General features: G+C 42.4%; 1 protein-coding gene across 1 annotated transcript in view; it reads right to left on the bottom strand.

Moving 5' to 3' along the window:
- PLCZ1 (phospholipase C zeta 1) overlaps positions 1 to 9,758 on the bottom strand; it is a 49,207-nt gene extending 39,449 nt beyond the window's left edge. Inside the window, exons 1-3 of the mRNA XM_064155585.1 lie at positions 9,745 to 9,758; positions 9,089 to 9,212; positions 4,550 to 4,784 (exon numbers count right to left, since the gene is read on the bottom strand). Of these exons, the coding sequence (XP_064011655.1) occupies positions 4,550 to 4,784; positions 9,089 to 9,212; positions 9,745 to 9,758 (373 nt within the window). The remainder of the gene's footprint in view (positions 1 to 4,549; positions 4,785 to 9,088; positions 9,213 to 9,744) is intronic.
- Between the last annotated feature and the right edge of the window lie 15,669 nt (positions 9,759 to 25,427).

Here is a 25,427-nt window from a genome sequence, read left to right as displayed (position 1 = left end):
TTGTTCTGGAGCTGGCCACCTGAGAGAAGAGAGCAACCTCCTCCTGGCCACAACCACCCCTCAGGTAGTTGCAGACAGCAATAAGGTCACCCCTGAGCCTCCTCTTCTCCAGGCTAAACAACTCCAGCTCCCTAAGCCTCTCCTCGTAGGGCTTGTGCTCGAGGCCTCTCACCAGCCTCGTCGCCCTTCTCTGGACACGCTCAAGCATCTCAGTGTCCTTCCTAAACTGGGGGGCCCAGAACTGAACGCAGTACTCGAGGTGTGGTCTGACCAGTGCAGAGTACAGGGGCAGAATGACCTCCCTGCTCCTGCTGACCACACCACTCCTGATGCAGGCCAAAATGCTCAGGTTGCTTAGGGTTTATTACATTCTCTTTTCCCTTTTATCTTGGAACTTCTTTGAAAGTATTTTTCTTTCTTTATGGGAAGAAAACAATGAAAGCTTTCATAAGATGTTCCCTGTCTAGAAAGCACTGAGGCCTGTGGAGGATCCACACTGCAGCAGATGAAACAAGGAGAGAGCAAAAGCAAATGTATGCTCTCGCTCTTGCTCCGTCTCTCATGCACACACAAACCAAGTTTAAAAGAATGTATATCCTGGGAATCAGCTGAAGGGAATTTTGGTTCACAAATGCATCTTGAATTACTCAAATTCTCCAGCTGACAAACGCGTCAAGCTTAGGCTGATATTTACAAGGTAAGCAAGCTTTACAAGACAGAATTGTATGTTTGACCTATCTTTGTATTGCCTGGCAGGAAAAGAGAGACAGGAGTGCAGATTTTGAATGGCACTACACTGTAAATAACAGTGAGATGCAGCTTCTTATCCTCCCTGTGCCTCTAATCCTATCCACGCAGATACTGAATAATAAGCAGTAATTGTTTGATGACTTTTTTTGGTTGTTGCTGTTGCTGTTTCTCTTTTCTTTCCAAGGCATATACACCAAGCTTTTAAAAACCTCATGTGCTTTAGGTTGGCATCTTTTCTTTAATCTCATATAAAGCCTCAGTGCTTCTATTCAAAATTACTAATAAAATGGGAGATAATCAAAGGTTCCTCTAGAACAAAACTAACATTTGCATGTTAGTAAGACCCATCTGAGAATCATATATTCACCACTTGTCTAATCCTAAAATTCCATTAAATGATTCCTTCAGCCAAAAAGGCAAGCTTTAGTACACGCACCCAAAAAATCTGTTCATGCAGCATTTTCTTGTTGCACATTTCAATGATACAATAAAAAAGGAAGAATAATGTATTCCATACTGTTCCTGAGCTAGCTACAGTTCAACCTTTGACCTAGCACTAAACCGTGTCTGTAAGTGCCAGGTCCACATGCTGATAAACACCTCCAGGGACAGTGATTCCACCACCATTGCAATGCTTGAGAACCCTTGCAGTGAAGAATTATTTCCTAATATCCAGCCTGAACCTCTCCTGGTGTAGCTTGAAAGCATCTTCTTTAGTCCTATTGCTTGACACCAAGGAGAAGTTGGACCTCCCCTGGCTCCAGCATCTCTTCAGGTACTTGTAGAGTGACAAGGTCTCCCCTCAGCCTTTAAACTGCTTCTTCTCTAGACTGAGCACTCCCAGCTCCCTCAAACATTCCTCATAGGCCAGGTGTTCCAGGCCCTTCACCATCCTCATTGCTCTTCTCTGGACACACTCCAGTCCCTCTTGTAGTGAGGGGCCCAGAACTTCATTTTTCAGGACTGCCTCCTAAGGGTCTTTGTCAATCAGACTCCTAAACAGGTCAAAGTCTGCCCTCTGGAAGTACAGTGACAGTTCTACTGTAGGCTGATTCTACTGCAAACCATTCTCTGTCATCTTTGAAAGGCTATGGAGATCAAGAGTGGCTTCCATAACTAGAGCAGAACAAATGTTGCACTCATTTTCAAAAAGAGCAAGGGCTTCTTACACTCAGCCCCGGAATCCAAGCATGTCCTGGGCCACACAAAGCCAGCCATATTCTGGGCTACTTAAAAAGAACTATGGCCAGCATGTTGAGAGGGGTGATTCTCTCCCTTCACTCCACTTTGGTGAGACCCCACCTAGAATACTGCATAGATTCCTCAGTACAATGGCATAGATCTGTTGGAGCAGGTACAGAGGAGGACCATAAAAATGATCAGAGGAATGGAACACTTATTCTGTGAAGACAGGCTGGGGGAGTTGGGGTTGCTCCATCCAGAGGAGAGAAGGCTTTGTGAAGATCTCATTGCAGCTCTTCAACACTTGCAATAAAAGATGAGGACTTTAATTGGGTCCCTTGCAATAGAAGAGCTGATGGTTTTAAACTAAAAGATGATAGATTCAGACAATATAAGGAAGATTTTTTTATGATGAGAGTGATGAAACACCACAACCAGTTGCCTGGAGAGAAGGTAGACTTCCCATCCCTGGAAACACTCAAAGTCAGGCTGGACAGGGGTCTGAGTAACCTCATCTAGTTGAAGATGTCCCTGTTCACTGCAAGAGCCTTGGATTACATGACCTTTAAAGGTCTCTTCAGCCCAAACGATTCTATGATCCTGTGAGTCAGTTCATGGAGCTCCAGTTTGGCCAGCCTCACTTTCATTCCTGGGGAAATCATCCTGCAAGCATTCTTGGAAGCTATTTCTGGGCATATGAGGAAGGCTGTGTATTTTTGTCCTTAAGGCTTTTCAATTTTTGACTGGAAAAAAGTACAGAGAAACCTAGTCTGAACCCAGTGTTAACCTTGCTTTAGCAGCAGCCCTCCTGAGGTCTCTCCATCTGAGCAGTTCCACGGCTCTGCGATAGCTGAAATCTGTGCTTAGAGTCCCACTCTCAGAAGCTGATCAGAGCACGATATGGAAATGTCATTTTGGCTTGGGGAAGCACAAGTAATTAATTATAGGTTTCACTTTGAAAACATGGCTAATGACATCAACAGACAGATTAATAACCAGATGCTGTGCCCACTGAGGATGCTGAGGATCTGCCACATTTACAAGACTATTTCTAATGAGTTCTTGCTATTGTTACCAATCAGTATTGAGACTGGGGCAAATCAAAATGTAACTGTCTAAGGTTTCTTGGGGAAGAAAAAGGGTTATAGCCTTCTCAGTAGATACACATCCTTAGGAAGATAGTTTCCTGTTTGAAATCTGTTTTTAAACATTCTGCCATATGACACTCAAATACAGCCAAACCGAGTGGAAAAAAATGATTCTTGGAGAGCACTCTATTATAAAATGAATACATTTGTGCTTAAATAGGGCCACATGGAAGTACTATATCAAACTTTAAGCAAAAAGCTCTATTCTCTCCACAATGCTGTAACAATTACCATGATCTCCAAGTGGACCTAGAATGATCTTGGCTGAAAAATATGCTTTCAAATGGAATCTGTTTGACTAAGCTTACTTTCATTTTATTGTGGTTTTGAATGACAATCCTGACTTGTTAAACCAAATTAAATTACTGACATTAAATTCTGACATTTCCTAGTCTTCAAAAATGATCTCCTCAGGCTGCAGATTTTAATATTGAAAACAACATTAATCCATTATTATTGATTTAATTATGGCTGATTCCCTCTAGGGAAATCTCTTATGCTGAACAGATCAGTTGCTAACAAACCGATCTTTTTTCTTCTTAATCTTTGTAGTGCAATATTTATATTCCTCCAATTAATTAAGAAAAACTATTTTTCAACACTTAGCTAAGCCAAACAAATAAATAAATAAATACTCTATCTGCCTTCCTAATAATGGTTCCTGTTTCAGTGATTTTTTTCCTTGTTTTAAAGTTTGCATTACTTCATCTACCGTACAATAATTGTATTTTGGTTGAAGCAATCTACATGTAGGTTTTGGACCAGTGTGTTACACAGTAGCATAATCTAGGCAAGAACAACCTAGTCTTTTACATACATCACGCCTGATTTTTCTTATTAACCAGATGCCCACTTATCTCTCCTTCCCAGATAAAGCATCCTGAAGCTGTGGGAACCAAGGTCAGAATGCTCAGTCTGCTTGTTACTATTCCTTCTCACATTGCACTCCCACCCAAGGGGACACAGTTTCAAGGTATAAGCTGGATGTTAGGAGGAGGTTCTTGACAGAGAGAGTGATTGGCATTGGAATGGGCTGCCGAGGGAGGTGGTGGATTCGCCCTCTATGGAGGTGTCCAAGAAAAGCCTGGATGGGCACTTAGTGCCATGGTCTAGTTGACTGGATAGGGCTATGTGATAGGTAGGACTGGATGAGCTTGGAGGTCTCTTCCAACCTGGTTGATTCTATGATTCTATGATGGGTCTGGTAAATATTGTAGTATGCTATTACTGATTAATATCCTATGTACATTTGTGTTTTATCAATGGCTTCTTGTTATATCACATTTGCAATACTTAGAGACCTGAATTTTTAAAAATCAGCATTTTGCACAAGTGTTTATGAAGGTTTCACAGCTCATGCACCACTGTAATTGCTTACATTAGTTTTCTTTGGACCATTCAATTTGCACAGTCACTGAGAGAAGCACAATGAATAACAGCTAGGGAACAAATAGTTCAATTATACATACCTTCTTCGATGGGTTCATACTTCAAAACAATTTCCAAGGCACTTGTTTCACAAGCTTCAGTCTCATATTGTTCTCTTCTGAGGAATTCAGCCAGCTCAGTGTCAGAGAGAGTTTTGCCATTTGGAGAGTAGGCACAGAAGAGTTCATAAAACTCAGGTCTGTGTACGATGGTCCGATAAATTGCCCTGAAGTCTTCCATGTTAATTTTCCGTTCTTTCCGCTTGTCAATTGTTTTCTGCAACATAAGTAAATGAGTAAGTCAGGAAAGCCAATACAGAGATCTCTAATGACACAAAGATACACAAAACCCACTCTAACTGGTCAGATGACTGAGAACAACAGAGGACACTTCAGGCAACAGTAACTGCAATGCATCATCAAATTACATTCTGCTTCTATATGTGACTCTTTTATTTGACTTTGCATGTTAAATGTATTTTGTACTAATTAAAATGAGCAATATGACATAGTTACCACCTAAGCCGTCACAATCAACTGCAGCATCATGTATGTGCAACGTTAAAACACGTTATACTAAACCTCTTAGATGCTATGCAGTAAATTTGCAGCATAGTAATTATTGAGCAGAATATATGGTTGATGTAATACCCCTCCAATAGTAATTTAAATCATGCCCTCAATGCTGTCAGTTCAACCGATCATCAACAGGTAGCAAACTAATCTAAAAACCTAAGAGTGACCAACTTATCATGAGATCCAGGTCTTTCAATGCATTATTAAAGTTTGGAGATAAAATACATTATAGCAACCTATGACTTTGTGTTCTATTCTTAACCAGACAGAATGTTTAACTCAGATAAATTATTCACACTTTCACAACTCTTTAACTGTAAGCTTACAGAATGTTAGCATGTTCATTAATTTCAGTTGTTCAGTATAAAAGCCACCAGAAAAATCAAGAGGGCAGAAGAATTTCAGAAAAATACTACTTTTTTTTTTTTTACCACTTCTACCACTTAATTTTTTATCAGTCTTAACAATTTTGTTTATCCTTTAAAAATTACCACATGGAACATCTCATTGTGAATGTTAAATAGAGAGGTTGCTAAAACTTCAGCTTGCATGATTCTTAGAAGTTGCCAAGTTAAGACTAACATTTGAAATTTACTGGCAAAATTATTCAGAAAATCACCACTGATTGTAAGGTTCTGTAAAGCTTAACACTGGAAGATTACCAAAATTCCTAGTTGTTAACTTCTGAAACTAAGATGACCAAGGAGGCTGATTCTCAGCGTGAAACAGCATGGCACCTACTATTGTTATACAGCTTCCCCCAAAAGCATCCACAAGCATGATCTGGCTTACTTGAGCTCTGGCTGCTCTTTGAGTAAGATTTTTTTTTCCTTTCTGCTAAATCAGATAAATTTGAAAGAGACACCATAAAAGCTTAAGGATAGATTGCCAGCTTCTTCCTATGCAGTACAGTTCCTACTGAGAGATGTCTAAATAAGTACAACAATAAAAGAATGCATTAGAATAAGCAAAAGTAGAAAAGCACATTTCATGAGTTCTAAGCCAAAAGCTGTACCAATCTGCACTGAAGTCTTTGTTTGGAGTTTGTGAAAGAGAATGTTAATAATTATCACCAGCAAGGAAATAATTCTGTACAGATGTTAAAAATGCACATTACTACTTGAGCAATCATAGAATGGTTTAGGTTGGAAGGGACCTCAAAGCTCAGCCAGTTCCAACCCTCTGCCATAGGCACTCTTGAGTGACTCCTCATCCAGCCTGGCCTTGAACACCTCCAGGAAGGTTGTGGAGCACAGAATCACTGAGTGTGATCAAAGACTGCATGGGCTGACTCTGTGCTCCACAACCTCCCTGGGCAACCTGCGCCAGTGTCTCACCACCCCCAATGGAAAGCACCATTTCCTAATATCCAGTTTGAATCTTCCCTCTGCCAGTTTAAAACCATTACCCCTTGTCCTGTCATTACAAGACCTTGTCAGTAGTCCCTCCCCAGACTTCCAGATACTGGAAGACCACTATAAAGTCTCCTCGAAGCCTTCTCTTCTCCAGACTGAAGACCCCCAGCCCTTGTAGCTACTCCTACATCTGTGGTTGTTATCCTCAATCTAAATTGCAACATCCTTAAGAAAGCTGTAAATGTACTCTTAACTGTTAAATAGAAAAAGAAAATCCCAACTTATTTTGGAGCTAAACAATCTATCAAGACTCTGGAGATGTTCACTGAGGTGAACATGCACACTGAAGCAGGGGAAAAAATTGAATGAGATTTCTCTCTCGGTTGCCTTTTGATGAAATACAAACGATAGCAGTACACAGAAAAGCTTTTCAAATGTCTTATGAACATCATGTCAATATAAAAAAAAACCCACATCAGTTATACAACTTCTGGTGGTAGCTTTTTGCTCTTCATGTTTTTTATTAATGCACATCAACTGTGTGCTGTTCAGAAAAAGAAGTGTCTTTTTAAAAAGACTTAGTCTGGAGGAAAATTACCTGGCAATGTATTATTCTTAAAAACCTTCATGTTCACAATTCTGACATTACTCAAAGGAACATTACAGCAAAGTAAATTCAAACAGAATAGACAAGAAAAAGACATTAAACTTTAAAGCCTGTGCTTTCTATAAAGTTGGTTTTGCCATGTATGATCATTCAATTAAGTGCTAGTGCACAGATACTTACAGTGGTGCCAGTAAGATCACAGGACCACAGGATGTTAGGGTTTGGAAGGGATCCAAGCTGATCATCGAGTCTAACCCCCCTGACAGAGCAGGACAGTCCTGTCTAACACAGATCACACAGGAACACACCCAGACAGGCCTTGAGAGGCTCCAGAGGAGACTCTACAACCTCCCTGGGCAGCCTGTGCCAGTGCTCTGTGACCCTTACAGTAGTTCCCCCTTGTGTTGAGGCGGAACCTCTTTTGCTGCAATTTACGCCCATTGCTCTTTGTCCTTTCAGTAAGTAGGATCTCCTTTCAGATTGCATTTTATTGTCCCACATTATATTGATGAGCAACTTGAGCCCCAAAACTACTGAATATACTCTTAAATAGCAAAGAATGCCTACCAGCACTGCTACAGATAACCAGGTCAGACCATTAAGCAGATGATACTGTTAAAATATAACTAGATCAGAATTGTTGTGCGCAGGTCACTTCCTCGACCAATTGCTCCACCTACAATTGATATCTCTCTGTCAGACAGTAAAATACAGGATACAACGAGAAATAGTTTCAAATTCTCGTAATATCCTCCAGGCTGCAAACTCTCTCAATGCAGTGCAAGGCAGCATCTTTAGCAAGGGTTGAGTTCGCACTGCTGGCTCTACATGGGCTCACCTAGGCAAAGAGCAGTGAGAGAGGAACAAAGCAGAGTGAGGGAATCACTCCTTCCCTCTGCCTGCCTGCCTATCACTTGCCATAATTAATTGTCCTCTGTCAAGTCTAGACAGTGTCAGCCAATTCTCAAAACATTCTGTGAGCTCTTTTTTTAAGTCACACCTATAGACACAGGCACTTACCTCTATTCTCTTAGCAAAGAGAATAGCTAAAGGCATGTTGTGCTTAAAAAAATAGATGAGCTAAAAGTCGTGGGGTTTGAGCAATCAGCAGAGGGGACCCGAGGAGCACAGAAACCTGCTATGTGCAAAGGCACAAAACTCTGCAGCAGTTATTTACTGAGGCTATGTGATGGTAGTTCACTCCACCAAGTAACAGCAGAAGCTCCTCAACATTGCCACATCCTTTCCCAAAGGTCTGAGTGCAATTCGACCCATTAGGGCACACATCTTAAATGCTTCGGAAGAGAGATACAGTCAAAAATAGAATGACCAGACCTGCTGAACCTACAGTGACCTGAAGCCTGAGCAGATCAGACAGCTGAGTACTGTGCTCCTGGCAAACAGATTTTAGGAGGTCACTCAGGTGGCTCTGGCCAGCATCAGGCAGGCATGTCTGGGCTCGTCACCTTGATCACAGAAAAGCTGGATGGCAGGAAACAGGATGCTTGAGTTCTTCTCAAGTGAGATGCAAATCAAGACTATTCTAGTGTGGTGAAGAGATGGTGTTACCTGGGTGCTGGTTTCTTCTCTCAAACAAGTGAAAGGCCATGAAGAAAAGGCCTCAGATTGTGCCAGAGGAGATTTAGATCGGATACTAGCAAAAAATGCTTCAGTGAAAGGACTGTGAAGCACTGAACAGGCTGACCAGGGAGGAGGGCGAGTCACCACCCCTCAGGGCAGGTGTGGGGATGTGGTGCTTAGGGACACGGTTCAGTGCTGCGCTTGGCACTGTTAGGACAATGGTTGGACTTCATCTTAAGGGTTTATTCCAACTTAAATGATGATATGATCCTGTTCTGTGATTCAAATGCAACTGCTCATTTGTCTGCTTTACACAGAAATGGATCATCTGAAAGAGGCAAACGATTTTCTGCTGTTGCACATCACACTAGCATGAAATTCACTTTCCAGTCACAGAAGATAGGACACTTGGGTTGCTTGGCTTCTAAACGTATCTGACTACTTCATCCATGTCCTGCTCACCTTGAAAACGTGTTTTACGTGCATGTAATCAAACGGTATTTGCATTTTTGTAAGCAGCTTCATCGTGCTGTCTAAATCGATCTTCCCATCCCTGAACTCATCCTGAATGATGGACAAAAACCACGTATGCGAGCTCGGGTTAAGGAAAACTCTGCCCTACAACGCTGCCTTTTAGTAAGGGAAGGAGGAGGTTTAAAATGCTTGCACTTGGCTTTTCTCAAGCTCTAGAACATCCTTGTCTTCTACGGATGCAGCAGGCTCGGAGGCACACAGCAAGCTGTTTTTGCTCTGCACCCAGGGACTGTGAGGACAGAAGTGATGAAAACGGCCAGAGAAAGAGAAGAGGAGGGCATGAAGGAAGACAAGGGGTAGCCAGGATGAAGAAAGGGGCACACTGAGTGGAGGGCAACGTGGGAAGGCCCAGGGGAACAAGCTGAGTGCTCTCAGCGTTGCAGCACCCCAAGGAGCTTCAGCTACCCCAGCTAGGGCAGGCCCTCCCTGTCGCCCAGCCGGGGGGGCCCAGGCGCGCCCAGGCCCGGCCCAGGCCTGGAAGGGAAGATGCACGCAGGGGGAGCTAACACTATGGCAGCTGTGGCAGGGCAGAGGCAGGAGATCTACCAGCAAAAAGCAGAGGAGGTAGAGCAGCAGAAGGATATCTGTTCTCCTCCATGGCAGCTGTGGATCTCCGTCTCTGGGCTCCTCAGCACAGCGACGCTGGCGGCAGCTGGCAGGACATCACTGGCCTCGTTCTTGCCCCCAGCAGAGCCCTTTCCCTCTGGCACTCACACACCTCAGCATGGCCCCACCCTTGCCCCGGCCAGTGCTGCCCTGGAGCCACTGTGAGGTCACAAACGGGGAGACCTCGGCACTTACCACCGCCACTGCTCCCTGCCGCCATGCTGCGCCTCTCTCCTCCGCACGCACATGCAGTGTCCCCTGCTGCGGGCTCCCGGACCCCGGACAGCGCTGCCCGTGCGGGGCGCGGGGCAGGGCACGGGGCAGGGGCAGCGGGAGCGGCAGGAGGCATCGCTCGTTCGCGGCGCCTGCGCCAGGCTGCCTCCAGGCTTCTGGCAGGGGGTGAGGCAGGAGGCTGCCCGTGCGGGGCCTGTGGCAGCAAGAGCCACTTCACCCCTTTCCAAAGGCGCTACTGCAGACGCCGAGGGGGCAGCCGCTCTGCGGCCCGCGGGCAGCAGCGGGGGCAGCCAGCCAAGCCCAGCTGCAGGTGTGACGCCAGAGGAGAGGCAGGGGCGGCAAGCAGGGCTCCGAGCCACACACACGTGAGCAGAGTGTGGCCGGGGGGAAGCAGCAGCAGGGAGTGCAGCAGTGCCCCTCCTCTCCTGCCAGCGCTCGCTGCAAACGCCCACGGAACGCGCGTTGTTGTGGTTTACTTTCAGCCTGTGACAGCGACGCTTTGCCAAAGTCTTCATTGCAATAAAGGATGTTTCTACCACTCCTGTTGTTTTCTGTAAACATACCTCTTAATTAGAGCTTTGTTAGAAACAATGTTTAATTGCAAGCAGTAATCTAAACACAGAACTGTCTCAAAATATCCATGTGACCGTTCTAAGTATTATTCTTACACACAGCAACTGGTTTTAATGTGAGCATAATATTTTGCTTTTGCTTATCACTCCTGGTGGCAATTACATTGTCCCATGGCTTGAACGTGGCCCTTTGTGAATGCTGGTTAGTGGCGTTGCAGCTTTGCTGCTCACACTGGCCACATTCCCACTCACTGGCTTGGTTTTAAAAGGAATATGCCTTGTAATGGCTTGAGGGGATAACAAGCACGGTGTGAAAGTGCTATCTTCAGATTACTCTTCTGAGGGAAAGCAAACTCATACTTGGTTTGTGAGGTTCCTTATTCTGTACATCTGGATGCGTTGTCTGGGTTTGGACAACCTGTTCAATCTGCTGATGAATATTCAATCCCCTGCTGAAGTCATGCCACCATTATACCCAGAGTGCTGGCAGGGGCAAGGAACGACGAGGCTTGGAGTTCAGACTGCAACCTGAGATGCTTCCTGTGTATTGTATTGCTTTATTAAACTCTCCTTATCTCAACCCGTGGGGCTTTTTTGTGTTTTGCTTGCTCTTGGTCTTGTTAGAGCAGACTGTTTTAAATCAGGACAGTATGATAATCAGCTCCTCAAAGAAAACAGTAACAAAAAGATGAGTGATATAAACCCCATCACTCTGCAGCATTCTGTATTCTTGGTGACAAAGTCAGATGCTCCGGTTTTGGGGGGTTTTAACAGGCATATTCATTTTTAAAGCCATATTGCACAGGACAAGGTTGTGGTGTTTCCAGTATTTGAATGAAGCATCTTTTGATATATTGTGAATTCAGATTTACACTCTCTAGTGCACACTTTCGATCTGGTGGTTCATCTTTATGGTCAATGAGTAGGAAGATTCTGGGAGCACTGTACTAACTGATGTGCAGAAAGGCGCTCATTGCACAGGGGATCCCTCCTGCAAGCAGAAAGCAGCCTGCTGCCTCGTAACAGTGCTCCCTGACAATGCCTCTTACAGGTGCCCATTTGCTATGGAACGAGCACCATGCACTTGAAGAGGTAGAAGGAGCATGGAGAGCATTTTCTGCAGTCCTTCAGTTCTTCCCAGAGAGCTGCATTACCTATGGGTCATTCTCTTCTCACCCCACAGCTGTTACCGAGATGCATCCCACACCAATTCAGCTCTTCTAGCGCCTGCGTTGCTGCTGGAGAGCATCCAGTGAGCCAGCAGCTGTCTTCACATGGTATTTATTTGAATCAGTGACTGTTTCCTTATTGAAATTAGGAGTCATTTTATTAAAAATGCTACACTGTCCAGGGCAGCTGTAACAAAGATTGCCTGTTGGGAGTGCAGTTCATATCTGCAGTACAGAGCAGTAGATGAAATTTTAGATATAAATTTAAGTGTTGACAGAAACAGGGACACAGCATTAAAAATCCTGCATTATGAACAAACCCACTTTATTCAAACATGAATATTGAATATGCACTAGCAATAAGGAACAGTAGGGAGCAATGTAAAAGACAAGCAGCTAAATGACTTTCTGTTTCAGCATTTATTCCCTCGTGAGATACAAATATATGACACTTTGCAACATACTGCTCTGTTCTGTAGAATTCAATTCCCTCTGCTTTAAAACCACAGCAAGGAGCACAATAGTAAAAACATTTAACACTCTAGGATTAGGTAGGGTTCATTCCTCCCCTATCAGCCTACCTTTATGAATTTTCCATTTTCCTTCCTTCCTATCTGTGATACCAAAAGGTACTTGGAGGGATGGAATCCAGACAGAATAAGAGTTCTAATCTGGCTGAAAAGACTTAAGTCATTTTCTGCAAGGCCTGTGAAATTAACCTGGAAAAGGTAATTACAATATAGGCATTGTCAGTTTTCCCTCTAGATTCTTCATGATGGGCTAGGGACTACTTTGTTGTTATTGTTGTTTTTCTTTTGGAAAGTTGAAACTTGAGGGATAAAAGGTACTATGAAAAGAATGCAAAGGTATAAAACTCCATGGAAAATTTTACTAAACTGAGGCTCTGCACAGCCTGATTTAGTGTGAGGTGTCCCTGCCCATGGCAGGGGGGGCTGGCACTAGATGATCCTTGTGGTCCCTTCCAACTCTGACTGATTCTGTATACACTTTTGTGGCTCTAAATATGTTTGAGGTTCAGTGGCAATTCCTGTAAAAATACATTATCATCAAGTATCTTTGTGTAACATGCTTCCAGTGCTGCTTTCTAGTTCCTTTTGTCTTTGATTGTTACTGAGTGGCCATGGTTATTTATCTCAAAGAGATTGCCCAGCCTCTCTGTTTGGAATATTTGCACAATGAGATGCAGTTTTCTTTCCAAATGAAAAGTGAATTATGTTGAAACTCTTCTCCTCCATTTATAGGCTTGCAGATTCATCAGAATCATGAAGTTAGCATGAATCTACCTAAGAGAATATTTTCATTTGTGAAGCCAATTTAGCACCTAACATCAATTGTTGCTGCAAAGGAATTTATCATATTCATTGCCAAGGTAACATTAGAGCTTAGTTTGAACTTCTCTGTCAGCTTCCAGAGAAGAGAAGATGAGCACTCAGTATTTTGACTGAATGTTTAATGTTTGCATAATACAGAGATCCATATTTTCCCCTTTATGTTCTCCAAAAAATGTGCTAATTTTTACTTTGCTTTGTTCATGAAGCAAAGAGCCAATACTGTAACAACCCCCCCACTTTTACGACTTCCAGACTGTCATCTGTATTGAATCTCCATTGTATTCCTTCTTCCTTACCAGGTTGTGGAGAAAGAAAGCATGATTTTGGAATAGAGGAAATAAAAGTGAAGGAACTAGAATGAATATTCTGTCAAGTGTGTATCTCTCTCTGATTTCAGATAATCAACTCTTTATTGCTCCAATTACAGTAAGACCAATTTCAAGGCTTATTTTCCCCTCTGCAGTGAGAATGGTATCATATGCTCAACAAATCTGAAAAATGGGATTTATTACATGCCAAGTGAAAGACCTATTCTAAGTCTATGTGTCAGTGAGCCATTCTTACACAAGCAGTGGATTTTATCATGCTTCTTAATGAAAGCTTTGGGGGCTTTAAAAATTCATAGTGGTTTCAAAAAGTTGCTATTTAAAGATTAACTGTCATAAAATATTTAAAATATGGGACCCTAGGATTCTCCAAAATTGTAAGAGGCATTTCTCATGTATGACTTCTATTTTTGCTAGCAAAGCTTCTCAGTGTACCTACAGAGATCACAGATCAGTGCTCCAGCCTTTACAAACCTACAGCTATGTGGCTGTGCACATCTCAAGCTCCACCTGTATGGAGGTCATGTTTCAGGGAGGATCAACGCCCCAGACAGACTGGTGGGATCAAAAGTCTTATTCACTTATTCAGTGTTTATTGCTAAACATAGGAAGTTAAGAGGCCCAGGAAAGACAAGAGGACATTAGGTACAATGCTGTTTGTATGGTTTTACTGCTCCCTGAATTTGGAGCCATAGTCTGTCCATTGGAGTTACACTTCAAACCAAATGTGTGGAACAGACTACACTAAAACATGACCTGCTACTAAATGAGTGACAGACATGGTCTGTTAACTCTTCTGACTTCCCAAAGGGAAGAGAAAGGGGAAAAGAGAGAAAGACTAATGGCTTGGAAGAGAAAACTAAAACTGTTGTAAAGGAAATAATAAAATTCAATACATACAGCTATGCACAAACCCAGTATTGAAAACAAGCCCCTAATGGCAGCTAAGTCACCACCATCACTGCAGATACCAGCAAAAAAATGTCTCTTGAGAAGGAAGTCAGGCTCAGAGTGAGGAATACAAACTCTTTTTTATGCCTATAACAGTATGTATTGTGAAGTAATTAGGATTCCACTGATCTTGAGACAACTGAAGTTTACAACCAAGTATATTCTATGTCATCATTTCCTTATGCTATCTTTACTGCTTAATAGCATTCAGCTGATGAGGAAAAGATTCTGATTTTCTTCATCATAGAATCATAGAGTCATAGAATGGTCTGGGTTGGAAAGGACCTGCAAAAGTCATCCAACCACCTCTGCAGTAAGTGAGGGCATCCTCAGCTAGATGAGGTGCATGATGTGCATGAGTTCATTAGTGCATATCCCTGGGCTTATTTCTGAGAAGAACACTTTTGCAAGTTCACAGAAGATATTATTAATTTTACTTAAGAACTTTCTCTCACACAAGACTTCTCATTTGCAACTTTTTTTTTTCCTATGCCATCAGAGGCAGATATGAGAAACACAGCTTTTTGGAAGCATTTATTATTGCTGCTTCTGTTGCTGGTGAATTAATGGCTCAAGTGCATCTGCAGTAAAAAGTCACCTCCTCACTCATCAGTTTTGCTTCTCTGTAGAATAAATGTGCTTGCTTCAGGTACTGTATGGTGTTTCAGTGCCACTGCCTCCCATAGATAACATCTGCATTCAGATGTATTCTGTTGTTCTTTCTTAAATGATTAGCATCATCTGATAATATATTCTTGCTCAGGCCAGTTCTTCTACTAATCATAACTGAGTGTGCAGTATGCATTCACTGCGCTTCTGTGAGGTCCATTCTCTCTCATCCCACCAAAAGGCTGTTTTTAAGACACATCAACGACACACTTCCTGTGATCTGTAAGTCCTGCAAAAAGCAAGCTGCTGTTTGAGCCTTTGAGCTGTGGTTCCTTATGCCCAAATCCATTTCAGAACGTGGATTTAGCTGAAATCAATCAAAAGCTTAATTAAGGTTTTGGTATTCTGTGTGTAATCATTTCCTTTCCATTATCAAAGTCACATAGGCTGCCAAATGTGCGATACAGATGATAGGATACGTTGTGCTTCCAATATAGGGCTTTTTCCAGATTATATGCTAAGTCCTGGGAGGTGTTCATGGGGGAGAAAAAAAGATGAAAAGGCATGGGCTCTATTTTGCCTTCAGCTGCTTTCCAGACTTCCTATTCAAGTCCCAGTTCAACAAAGTACTAAATTGTGTGACTGATTATAATAACTTGACTGTCTCCCCTGGGAGGAATACTCTGGTGCTGTAGCTGGTCATACAAAGCTGAATGACCTAAGACAGAAGGTACAGGTGGCAGCAAAAAGTCTCTCTTCTTTTGGCTGTGAACTTCAGACCAGCAGGGAGAAGGCTCCTCCAGATCCATGTTCAGACCTTCGCTCTAACATATCTTATAAATTCATTTACATTATCCTGCTCCACTTTGTTGTCTTCATCCACAAAAACTGTCTAGATCCATAAATGGACCTGATAGTCTAGGAGCTTCAGTAAATCAATTTATAAGCATTTATTTATTCTCTAGTCAAACACACAACAGTCAAGTAAGGAGCCCACACAGCCCATGAGTATTTAGGCTCTGAGCTATAGCAAGTTCACTCCCTGTGGGTGTGCTCAACGTCTTCTTGATTTAAAGAGGTTCAAACCCATGTCTAATTCTTCCTGTGGAGTGCACTTAGAGCTATGTCAAGGACTGGCACTCAGAGGAAGCACACTCCACTGCACCTGCAGAAAATGTGTTAATGTGAACGCAGTTTACAGGCATACAAAGAGCAAGATTAACATAACTCATTTTTTAGCTGGAAGGTAGCTGGAGAACTACACTGCAATCACTTCTTCTGCACTCTGGAAGTATAAAACAGATTCTTTAAACTGTCCGTGTTGTAAAGCATAATTCTTTTTGATGAAGAAGTAATTGACCATTGCATATAGGGAAAGGAAATACATGAAAGACTATGAGCTGCAGAAGTGGGGATTATTTGTATGTCTTCAGATAACAGGACAGAGGGAAAAAATCAGATGGCTGCATCTTTATTTTAGACATAGAGGTCATATCTAGTATGGGTTAAAAAAAAAAAAAACAAGATCGGTTTTTAATAGCTTTCTAAACATACCATAACTACCAAAAGGATTTCCTTCACTTCGGTCAACATGTGGATTTACAACAGAAGTAGGCAAGGCATTTGCAAGTTCACCCCTGAGTGAATTAACTGAGTAGTTGATTTCAATGTCTATCTACTTTTGATATTGGCATTATATTTTATAAGCACAAAAGGTGGAGAGAAAGCAAGCAGAACTCAATGCATTTGTCATGAAATTCTACATTCAGAAGTCACTTTGATCCTACTGTTACTGTTTCATTAAATTCCTCATAGGCAGCATAATCCTGACCATTTTAACTCCCTGTAATAATATTTTCTGTTTCACTTTCTTCTGAAAGACCAAATTATTACCAGTGTAAAAATGTCATCTAAATGCAGGATGATGTGCTAAGAAAGCCTTGGGTCAAAGGGCAGTTGTCTATGGCTCATTATTATGATGAAGTAAGAGCTGAAATGATCTTAAATATTTGTTTAAAATGTAATGAGTGAGGAATTTTTGCATGTTCAAGTACTCCCTACAGATCTGTAGTCTCACATCAACAGCGGCAGAGGTACATTGTGCTTTCTCTGGTACATTATTTGCCTTCTCCAGAGAATGGGAAACAATGCAAAAGCCAAAATATGCTGCTCAGCATTTGTTTGCTTTTATTCTTTTTGTCACTTCTTTCTTTTCTCAGCTGTGCAATCCTGACTGCTAAATTATGATTTCACAGGAGAGCTCAACTCAGCCTGTCCTGTTTCCTTTCTGCCTTTAGACAGCTGAAGAAAATTCAAATAAAAGCTGAATTAGCCTCATGACTTTGGACCATGTAGGCCAATAGCAGCTTCTGAATGTGACATGACTACTAAATACAGCCTCCATTGCTGCTTCTCAAGTTCACAGACTATACACTATACAGCCTGGTCAAAAGGAGAGTAAAGACTTCACACAGGAGCTTTCAGCTGAACTCATTGTCTTTGATAGCAAGGAAGCTAACAAAAAATAGGAGATTCTACTTTTGCTTTGTGAAGTTGGTCTTAATGCCTTTCCCCCTCAAGTATACACTGTGTGACCTATGCTGCACACTCAATTTAGTGGCTCATCCACTATCTAGAAATTTGGACAACAACTACTTGCCCTATATAAACTCCCAATGCAGAGCTTCAGAAGAAACAGCAGGAGCTCTCAGGTGTGTTAGAGGGAAAGGACAAAGATCCTACTTTCCACTGGTGATAGAAAAGAAAGAGGGCTTGGAAAGCAGTCCAGTGAGTACAAGCGTGATACCAAAAAAGAAAACCACTAACAAATGAAAGAGAGAGAACAAGAAGGAAGAACACCAAAATATCTAACCATGGGTAGGGATAAAACGTTCTATTCTTGCAGTAGAATAGTGAGCATAGTGCCTGTAAAGAGCACTCCTTCCAAAAAAAGGCAGAGAATATAACAGAAAGAGAGCTGACAGACTTCTATCAGACTGTTCATCCCAAAAGAGAAAACCCTCCAAGGACAAGAACATTGCAGAATGTTCAGACTAAACGTGATGTCCTTTAGATGGTAATGTGCCTAATAATAATCCAACTAAAGCTACTACCTACATGTTTTAAACAAACATCAGCAAACCTAAATGGCCAATAGCTTACTCATGTCAAAAGACATACTAACTCTAGTGCACGAGAAGACAAGCATGTTGTGTTAGGTATTAGAAAAGCATATCCTTTTCTCCACTAAAAATGCATTTTACACTTAGATCAGTTTGGGACATTTTCATCACTTCTGCTTTTCATAGCAGGTGAAAATCTAATCTCAGGATTTTACTCCTACTGTGGAAAACACTGCCTGCTGCCTGGATTGTGGATAGTAGCTTCTGCCAAGAGCCTCTTCCCTACTTGATATTAAATCCATCTTTGCAGAATAGATCGTAGTACTAGGATGTCAAAACATCAACCAATCTCATTCTTGAAACAGATTCATTACTGCTTTGTCAGAAGAACTCAGATCTGGGATAATGAAATTACAAGCAATATGGAGCTACTGCAGCTACACTGAGTTCAGAATTCATCTTGCATCTCTGATAGAATGCCCAGCTGTGCTGCATGTTCTGACTGTACAGCATTGATGTTGCTACCTCAGGGGTCACTGTGAATACATTCTGGGCATGAAATGCCCTACATAACACAGCGCAGACCTGCCAAGAAAATACATTTTAAGGAAGGGGGGGAAAGAGAGACAGATTAGATAGATAGATAGATATAGATAGAGAAAAAATAAGTGTGTTATATGTGTATGTTTGTATGCACATAAAAATAAAAGGCATATATATACACACACACACAAAGTCTGAGATTAAATGGAGCCAATAAAATTAAGAGAAAGAAACATTATGAGGGAGCTAATCTTTAATTAACATAGAGGATGCAAACTGCAGTGACTTATTGGGTGGTTAATGTTGTATCACGGAAGACTCACCCTGTGCAGAATTTCAAGCAATCCTCACAAGAAACAAGAATGCAGGGCAAGGCAGATTTGAGGAATAATTGGAAAATAAATACGTCTATGCAGGAAGAAGCTGAGTGCACTGGGTACATCTGTAGCACTCTACATATTTCAGCACAATCAAACTTTTTTTTCTTTGAAAGCAAATTTAATGATCCAATAATAATTGGCTGACAGCGAAACTTTTTCCCTGGCTGCCAAATGGATTCACAAATAAGCACTCAGACATTCTGATGTAGCTACTCTGTCTAATAGAATTACAGAACATTGAAGCATTTGGTGGTGTGTGCATCATTCAAAAACAACAGCAACAAAACCCCACAACAGCAAATGCTATGTTTGTCAGAGTAAGAACCTAAGAAAATATTGTCTGATACTTAAATTATTGGACCTGAAATACTTTTGTACTGCGAAGACCTCTAAAACCAGTTCTATATAAACTAACTATGCCTCATGACTATTATCTACCCCACATTAAAACACTCAATATTTATTTTAATTTGCTTACAAAAAGACATCACTTAACTCATTAAGGATAACTTAGGAATACTTCATTTAACTTTCAGTTGTTGCTTCTATTCAAAGAAGATGTAAGTGACTCAATCATCTCGAACCATGTGAAATATCACTAGGAGTATCTGTTCCAAAAACCTTCCAGAGTTAAGATTTCTGCATGTATGATTTTTGTAGCTATGATAATGCCCACTAGGCAGAAGGAATATAACTATTTCTTAAAGACATGTTTATCCTGTTTATGGTAATGGTGGATCTTCTCATGAATTCCCAAGAAATGACTGACTTTGTATCAGCACCAGTCCTTTTCTAAACTACATCCATCCTATTAGAAGAGACATCCTAATGGATTAATATAATGATACAGAAATGCTTAAGATACACAGAGCTATCAAACAGAAAAGTAATAAGCAAAAGAAAATTTGGCTTCTTCATAAACAGCATTGGAAAAATCAGTTTCCACCCATGTGGGGAATAAAATCATAAGAAGCCATAATTCAGTCTTAGGAGAAGCAGTAAGCCCCTGGAAACTGAATGGTGCCTGCTCAGAGAAACAAGGTTGTGTTAGTAGAGCACTGGCTGATCCCAAAATCATAGAATTATAGAATCAAGCAGGTTGGAAGAGACCTGCAAGCTCATCCACTCCTACCTAGCACACAGCCCTAGCCAATCAACCAAGCCATGGCACTAAGTGCCCCAGTCAGGCTTTACTTCAACACCTCCAGGGACACCTCCCTGGGCAGCCCATTCCAATGCCAATCACTCTCTCTGCCAACAACTTCTTCCTAACATCCAGCCTAGACCTCCTCTGGCTACAACTTGAGACTGGGTCCCCTTGTTCTGTTGCTGCTTGCCTGGCAGAAGAGACCAACCCCACCTGGCTACAGCCTCCCTGCAGGGAGCTGCAGACAGCAATGAGGTCTGTGCTGAGCCTCCTCTTCTGCAGGCTGCACACCCCCAGCTCCCCAAGCCTCTCCTCACAGGGTTGTGCTCCAGGCCCCTTCCTAGCCTTGCTGCCCTTCTCTGGACACCTTCCAGCACCTCAACATCTCTCTTGAAGAGACTCTTTTGAAAATACTGCCATTCTAAGGAGATATTTGGAGAGAGAGCACGTCAGGTGTAAACATGAGAGGTTTCTTTAAGGATGCTCTCTCTCATCCAGTTTTCCTATCAAATGTGTTGTTTTGTTGTGCGTTTGTGTTTTGTTTTTTTCCACATTGAGTCTTTTATTGCTCTGAGCTAGGTTCTGATTATAGCATCAAATCTGTGGCCTATTTAAGTTGCTTGAGTTTAAGTACATAAAAGTAAATAATTTCCAGTTATGTAATTATTGTCACTCCAAATAGCTGTGTCTTGGTGATTTTCTTTATAACTACTGTCACTTTTCAGTGACTACCAGGCACTCAAATACCGGTAGTCTGGCTGAAAGCCATCATTAGCAAATCAAAGCAGATGTGTTTGCATGTGTGCTTTTCCTTCTCACTCCTCAGAGTTCTTTGTCCTGCTGCTACCTCTGCCTTTGACTCCTGCCAAGTTGTTTGCCTGCTAAGAGCAGGCACTGTTTTGTCTCAATTTGGAGGTTTTTTTAAGCAAGCAAACTCTTAATATAAGGGACAGGGAAATGGTGTCTACAGCAATTTTATTTAGCTATTAAGAAAGGCCAGGGGCAAAGCTGTGATTCATCTGAATTCGTCTGAGTCATGCTCTGGTGAGGTCAGCCTCATTCCTGTTCCCTGGATTTCTCGCTGTGCCAAGGAACCTTCTTCTCCAAAGTGCTGTCTCATCCTGAAGTGCAGAACCCTATCTAGCAGGTGTGCCCTCTGCAAATCCTGCTCTTTCCTGATGGAATATAGTAGTTGGCAGCTGGATTTATTCTACTGACGCATGCACTCTTCTCACAAACCCTTTTTCTTCCTTTCTTTGGTAGTAATATTCAGGAAAGAAATACTATGACGAGGCATTCTTGAAGGGAGATGTGTGAGATGTATGAGATGTGATTTAATAACTACTTCACCAGAGTCTTGAGGAAATGAGCCACCTACTTTGGACACAGCTCCCTGCCTGTTCAGTGAAAACGAAATTGTCCTTTCTTTTAACCTTTTGTCTCTTTTTCTCACAAGCTTTTGTCACCTGCCTAGATTGTAAGCATCTCGGGATGCAGGTGATGCTTTGCCAAGCATCGGCTCTCTTATCAGCTGGACAACCTTCAGGACTGAATTAATTTCAAGGATCAGGAAGAATAGGGACAGATATTAACCAGAATAAACATTACAGAAGTGTCAATCGCTAAAAGGCTGAAAGATTTCTAACAGCCAATGTTCACTGCAGAAACAAGGGGAAGAAGAGGATGTTCCTTTTCAATCTACCTGCTCATTAACTTGGCAGTAGTCACCCCCCCCAGGGACACACTCTGTCCTTCATGACAATTGCTTTGATCTTAGAGAGCCTTTAAATAACAGCTCTTTTGGGAGGCTAAAGGAGGTGGTCACTGATGCTTTGCTGGCAGAAACAAAACCAACAGACAAAAAACAACCAGTCCCAGTGCATTCATATAGAAATGCTCCTTCTGATATTTGGTGTTTGATGTTTGGCTTTGCCAGAAAATTCTCCAGAAAAAAAATATTTGAGTGCTGCCATGTGATATGTAACATATATACCCAACCCACTTTGCCCAAGGTCACTTCCAGTGTAGTACTTAAAACACTGAAGTCTGAGTGCTCCAGCAGACAGCATAATGCACCCCAACACTAACACTGAAACTGGGCTTTCATGGTCCTGAATCATATGTACACAAACCAAGGTCCTTTCTTTTAACAAGCACCTGGTTACAATAAATAGACATCACACAGCGTAAGTGGGTGACTGCACCTGGTAGGCTGTGAGGATCCTATATAATAGGTTATAATAAATAGACATCACAGAGTGTAAGTAAATGGGCAACTGCAACTGCTAGGCTGTGAGAATCCTATTTTCCACTCACAGCATTAAAAAATGAATCGAAGCCTTTCTATATTCTGATAGTTGAATGTAACAGAAAAGCAAACCACAAAATTCTAATAAGCAAAGTCATCCAATGCTGTACATACCTGTGACCAGAAACACAAAGTGCACAGCAGAGCAGGCTCAGCAGAAAGGCCAACAACTCGAGTGGGAACTTAGGATAATGGGGGCTCATTCTTTCAGCTGTGCAGCAGGCTACAATGTGGTGGTGGTAGGATGCACCCCATCTGTCCTGGAGAACAGGAATAGAAGAGTTCATTATAGGGTGAGCAGATAACAGTGAGTGTGTCATTCATAGTGCCACTTCTCTCCTCTGCTCACAGAGCACTACAACATGCTGCTGGCTGGAGTGGCAATACAAACAGCTCGCTCTCTGTTTCCAGCTACTAGCAAAGTACTGGCTACTGCATATGCTTCACACAGATGTTATGCTCTAACAAAGCGTGGTTTGTTTGGGGCTTTTTAATAACAAATTGTGCTGGTTTGAAGCTAATTAGACTATTTTAATGAGAGAAATTAGATTATTGGCTGCGAAAAGAAAATAAGATGATGTCTAAATTATTCGTTCTACTGAGACACATAAAAGCAAGGACACAAGCATAGATAGGGCAGTCTCTGCCTGGCTTTTGCTGTATTAACTCTTCTTGCCTGACCCTGCACATTTCCTGACTAATCATTCTGCTTCTAACACCTCTTGCTGACCTTTCCAGGTCACCTGCACATAAGGGAGATTCTGAGATAAGGGAGGGGGTGGAAAGAAGGTGGAAGGGTGGTTGGGAGCCCTTCCTGGGCACTCTAACTGCTGAGAGGGGTATTGTGTTTCTGTATTACCTTTACCTTGTCCATTACTGTATATAGTTGTAACTATCTGTAATATACTGAGTATATTGTATATATATGCTTGTGAATTGTGCTAAGCTGTAAATATATAAAGCTTCATTCCTTAACTTCCAGCCAAATGAGTTTAGTCTGGATGAGGTTAGTCAGGTAATTCCCAAACCACAATGAACACACAGCCAGGTGGGGTTGGTCTCTTCTGTGAGGGAAGCAGCAACAGAACAAGGGGACACAGTCTCAAGTTGTGCCAGGGAAGGTCTAGGCTGGATGTTAGGAGGAAGTTGTTGGCAGAGAGAGTGATTGGCACTGGAATGGGCTGCCCAGGGAGGTGGTGGAGTCGCCATTGGACTGGATGAGCCTGGAAGTCTCTCTCTTCCAACCTGGTTGATTCTATGATAGATAGATAGATGATAGATAGATGATAGATAGACAGATGGATAGCTTCTTGTTCAATCATAATTTTTTGCCTGTCCAGATTTTAAAGATAAATCAGTAGAAATATATGAAGTGTAACACTTGGTATGTAGAATAGTAACCTACACAGTGCTGGTTTCTTCAGCTTCTTTACTGAAGTGTGATCAGTATTCCATGTCAGGGCACCCATTAGTTTTCTCAGAACATAAGAACCAGGCCTTTCCAGGAGCAGATGAAACAAGCTGATTGTTGCCAGCCTTGATAAATTTCTCTTAATTGGACCTGGCAAGCACACAAAAAAAACTGTGATTTGGACTCAATATAGCACCTACTCGTCTAAAACTTCGTAGTGCAGTTGGCAGAGCATACAAAAAGTCCAGCTCTCTACATTAAAAGTGTTGCAATCATTTATTCTAGGGACTCATGAAGAAATTCAATGTTGGGTTGTTTTTTTTTTTCCTGATGGGAAAAAAAAAACAAAACCTAACCAATACAAAGCCCACCAAACAAAAACCCCACCACAAAGCAGAACAAAACACAGCAACAGCAAAATGAAACAGAACAAAGCAAACAAATGTGATGGTTTGGGAGTTCCCCACTCCCCCGCTCTTATCAAATCACCCAGACCAGACTCAGGTGGCTGGGAACTAGGAAATGAAGCTTTATATTCACAGCTCAGCACGACAGACAAGCAGAGAGTGACAATCTATACAGCTACAGTATATACGGCAGAGCACGGCTGAGCACAGCAGAGAAAAGCAGGGCAGCCAAGCAGGGTGTTCACCTGCCTATCTCCCATCATCAGTGTGGGCCCAGAGCAGTCGCCTTTAGGCACGGAATGGCCAGCCAGGATGGCATCTGGCCAGGCCTTACCGTGCTGGGCAAAGCCACAGGGGATGCCATGTACACCTCCTCTGGGTGATGCCATGTACACCTCCTCTGGGTGATGTCACGTACACCTCCTCTGGGTGACGTCATGTACACCTCCTCTGGGTGATGCCACGTACACCTCCTCTGGGTGACGTCACGTACACCTCCTCTGGGTGATGTCATGTACACCTCCTCTGGGTGATGCCACGTACACCTCCTCTGGGTGATGCCATGTACACCTCCTCTGGGTGATGTCATGTACACCTCCTCTGGGTGATGTCACGTACACCTCCTCTGGGTGATGCCATGTACACCTCCTCTGGGTGATGCCATGTACACCTCCTCTGGGTGATGTCACGTACACCTCCTCTGGGTGATGCCATGTACACCTCCTCTGGGTGATGTCACGTACACCTCCTCTGGGTGATGCCACATACACCTCCTCTGGGTGATGCCATGTACACCTCCTCTGGGTGATGCCACGTACACCTCCTCTGGGTGATGCCATGTACACCTCCTCTGAGTGATGCTGGGGTTTCCAGCTTTAGAACTATTCTCGTCACAGCCCAGATGCCAGGTGCCCACCAAAGCCACTTTACCACTGCCCTCCTTGGCTCGACCAAAGAGAGCAAACAGGATGAGGAGCTCCTGGATTAGGATAAAGACAGGATCAAGTCCTTCACTATTGCCATCACAGACAAAGCAGACTCGGCTTGGGGAAAAACAGTTTCGTTTATTTCCCATTCAATCTGAGTAGGGGAGTGAGAAAAGAACGGATCTTACAAGCGCTTTCCCCCAC

This window comes from Pogoniulus pusillus, chromosome 15 (assembly GCF_015220805.1).
Source record: "Pogoniulus pusillus isolate bPogPus1 chromosome 15, bPogPus1.pri, whole genome shotgun sequence".
Taxonomy (NCBI): domain Eukaryota; kingdom Metazoa; phylum Chordata; class Aves; order Piciformes; family Lybiidae; genus Pogoniulus; species Pogoniulus pusillus.
Note: the sequence above shows the minus strand (reverse complement) of the source record. Positions and strands in the feature narration are given on the sequence as shown.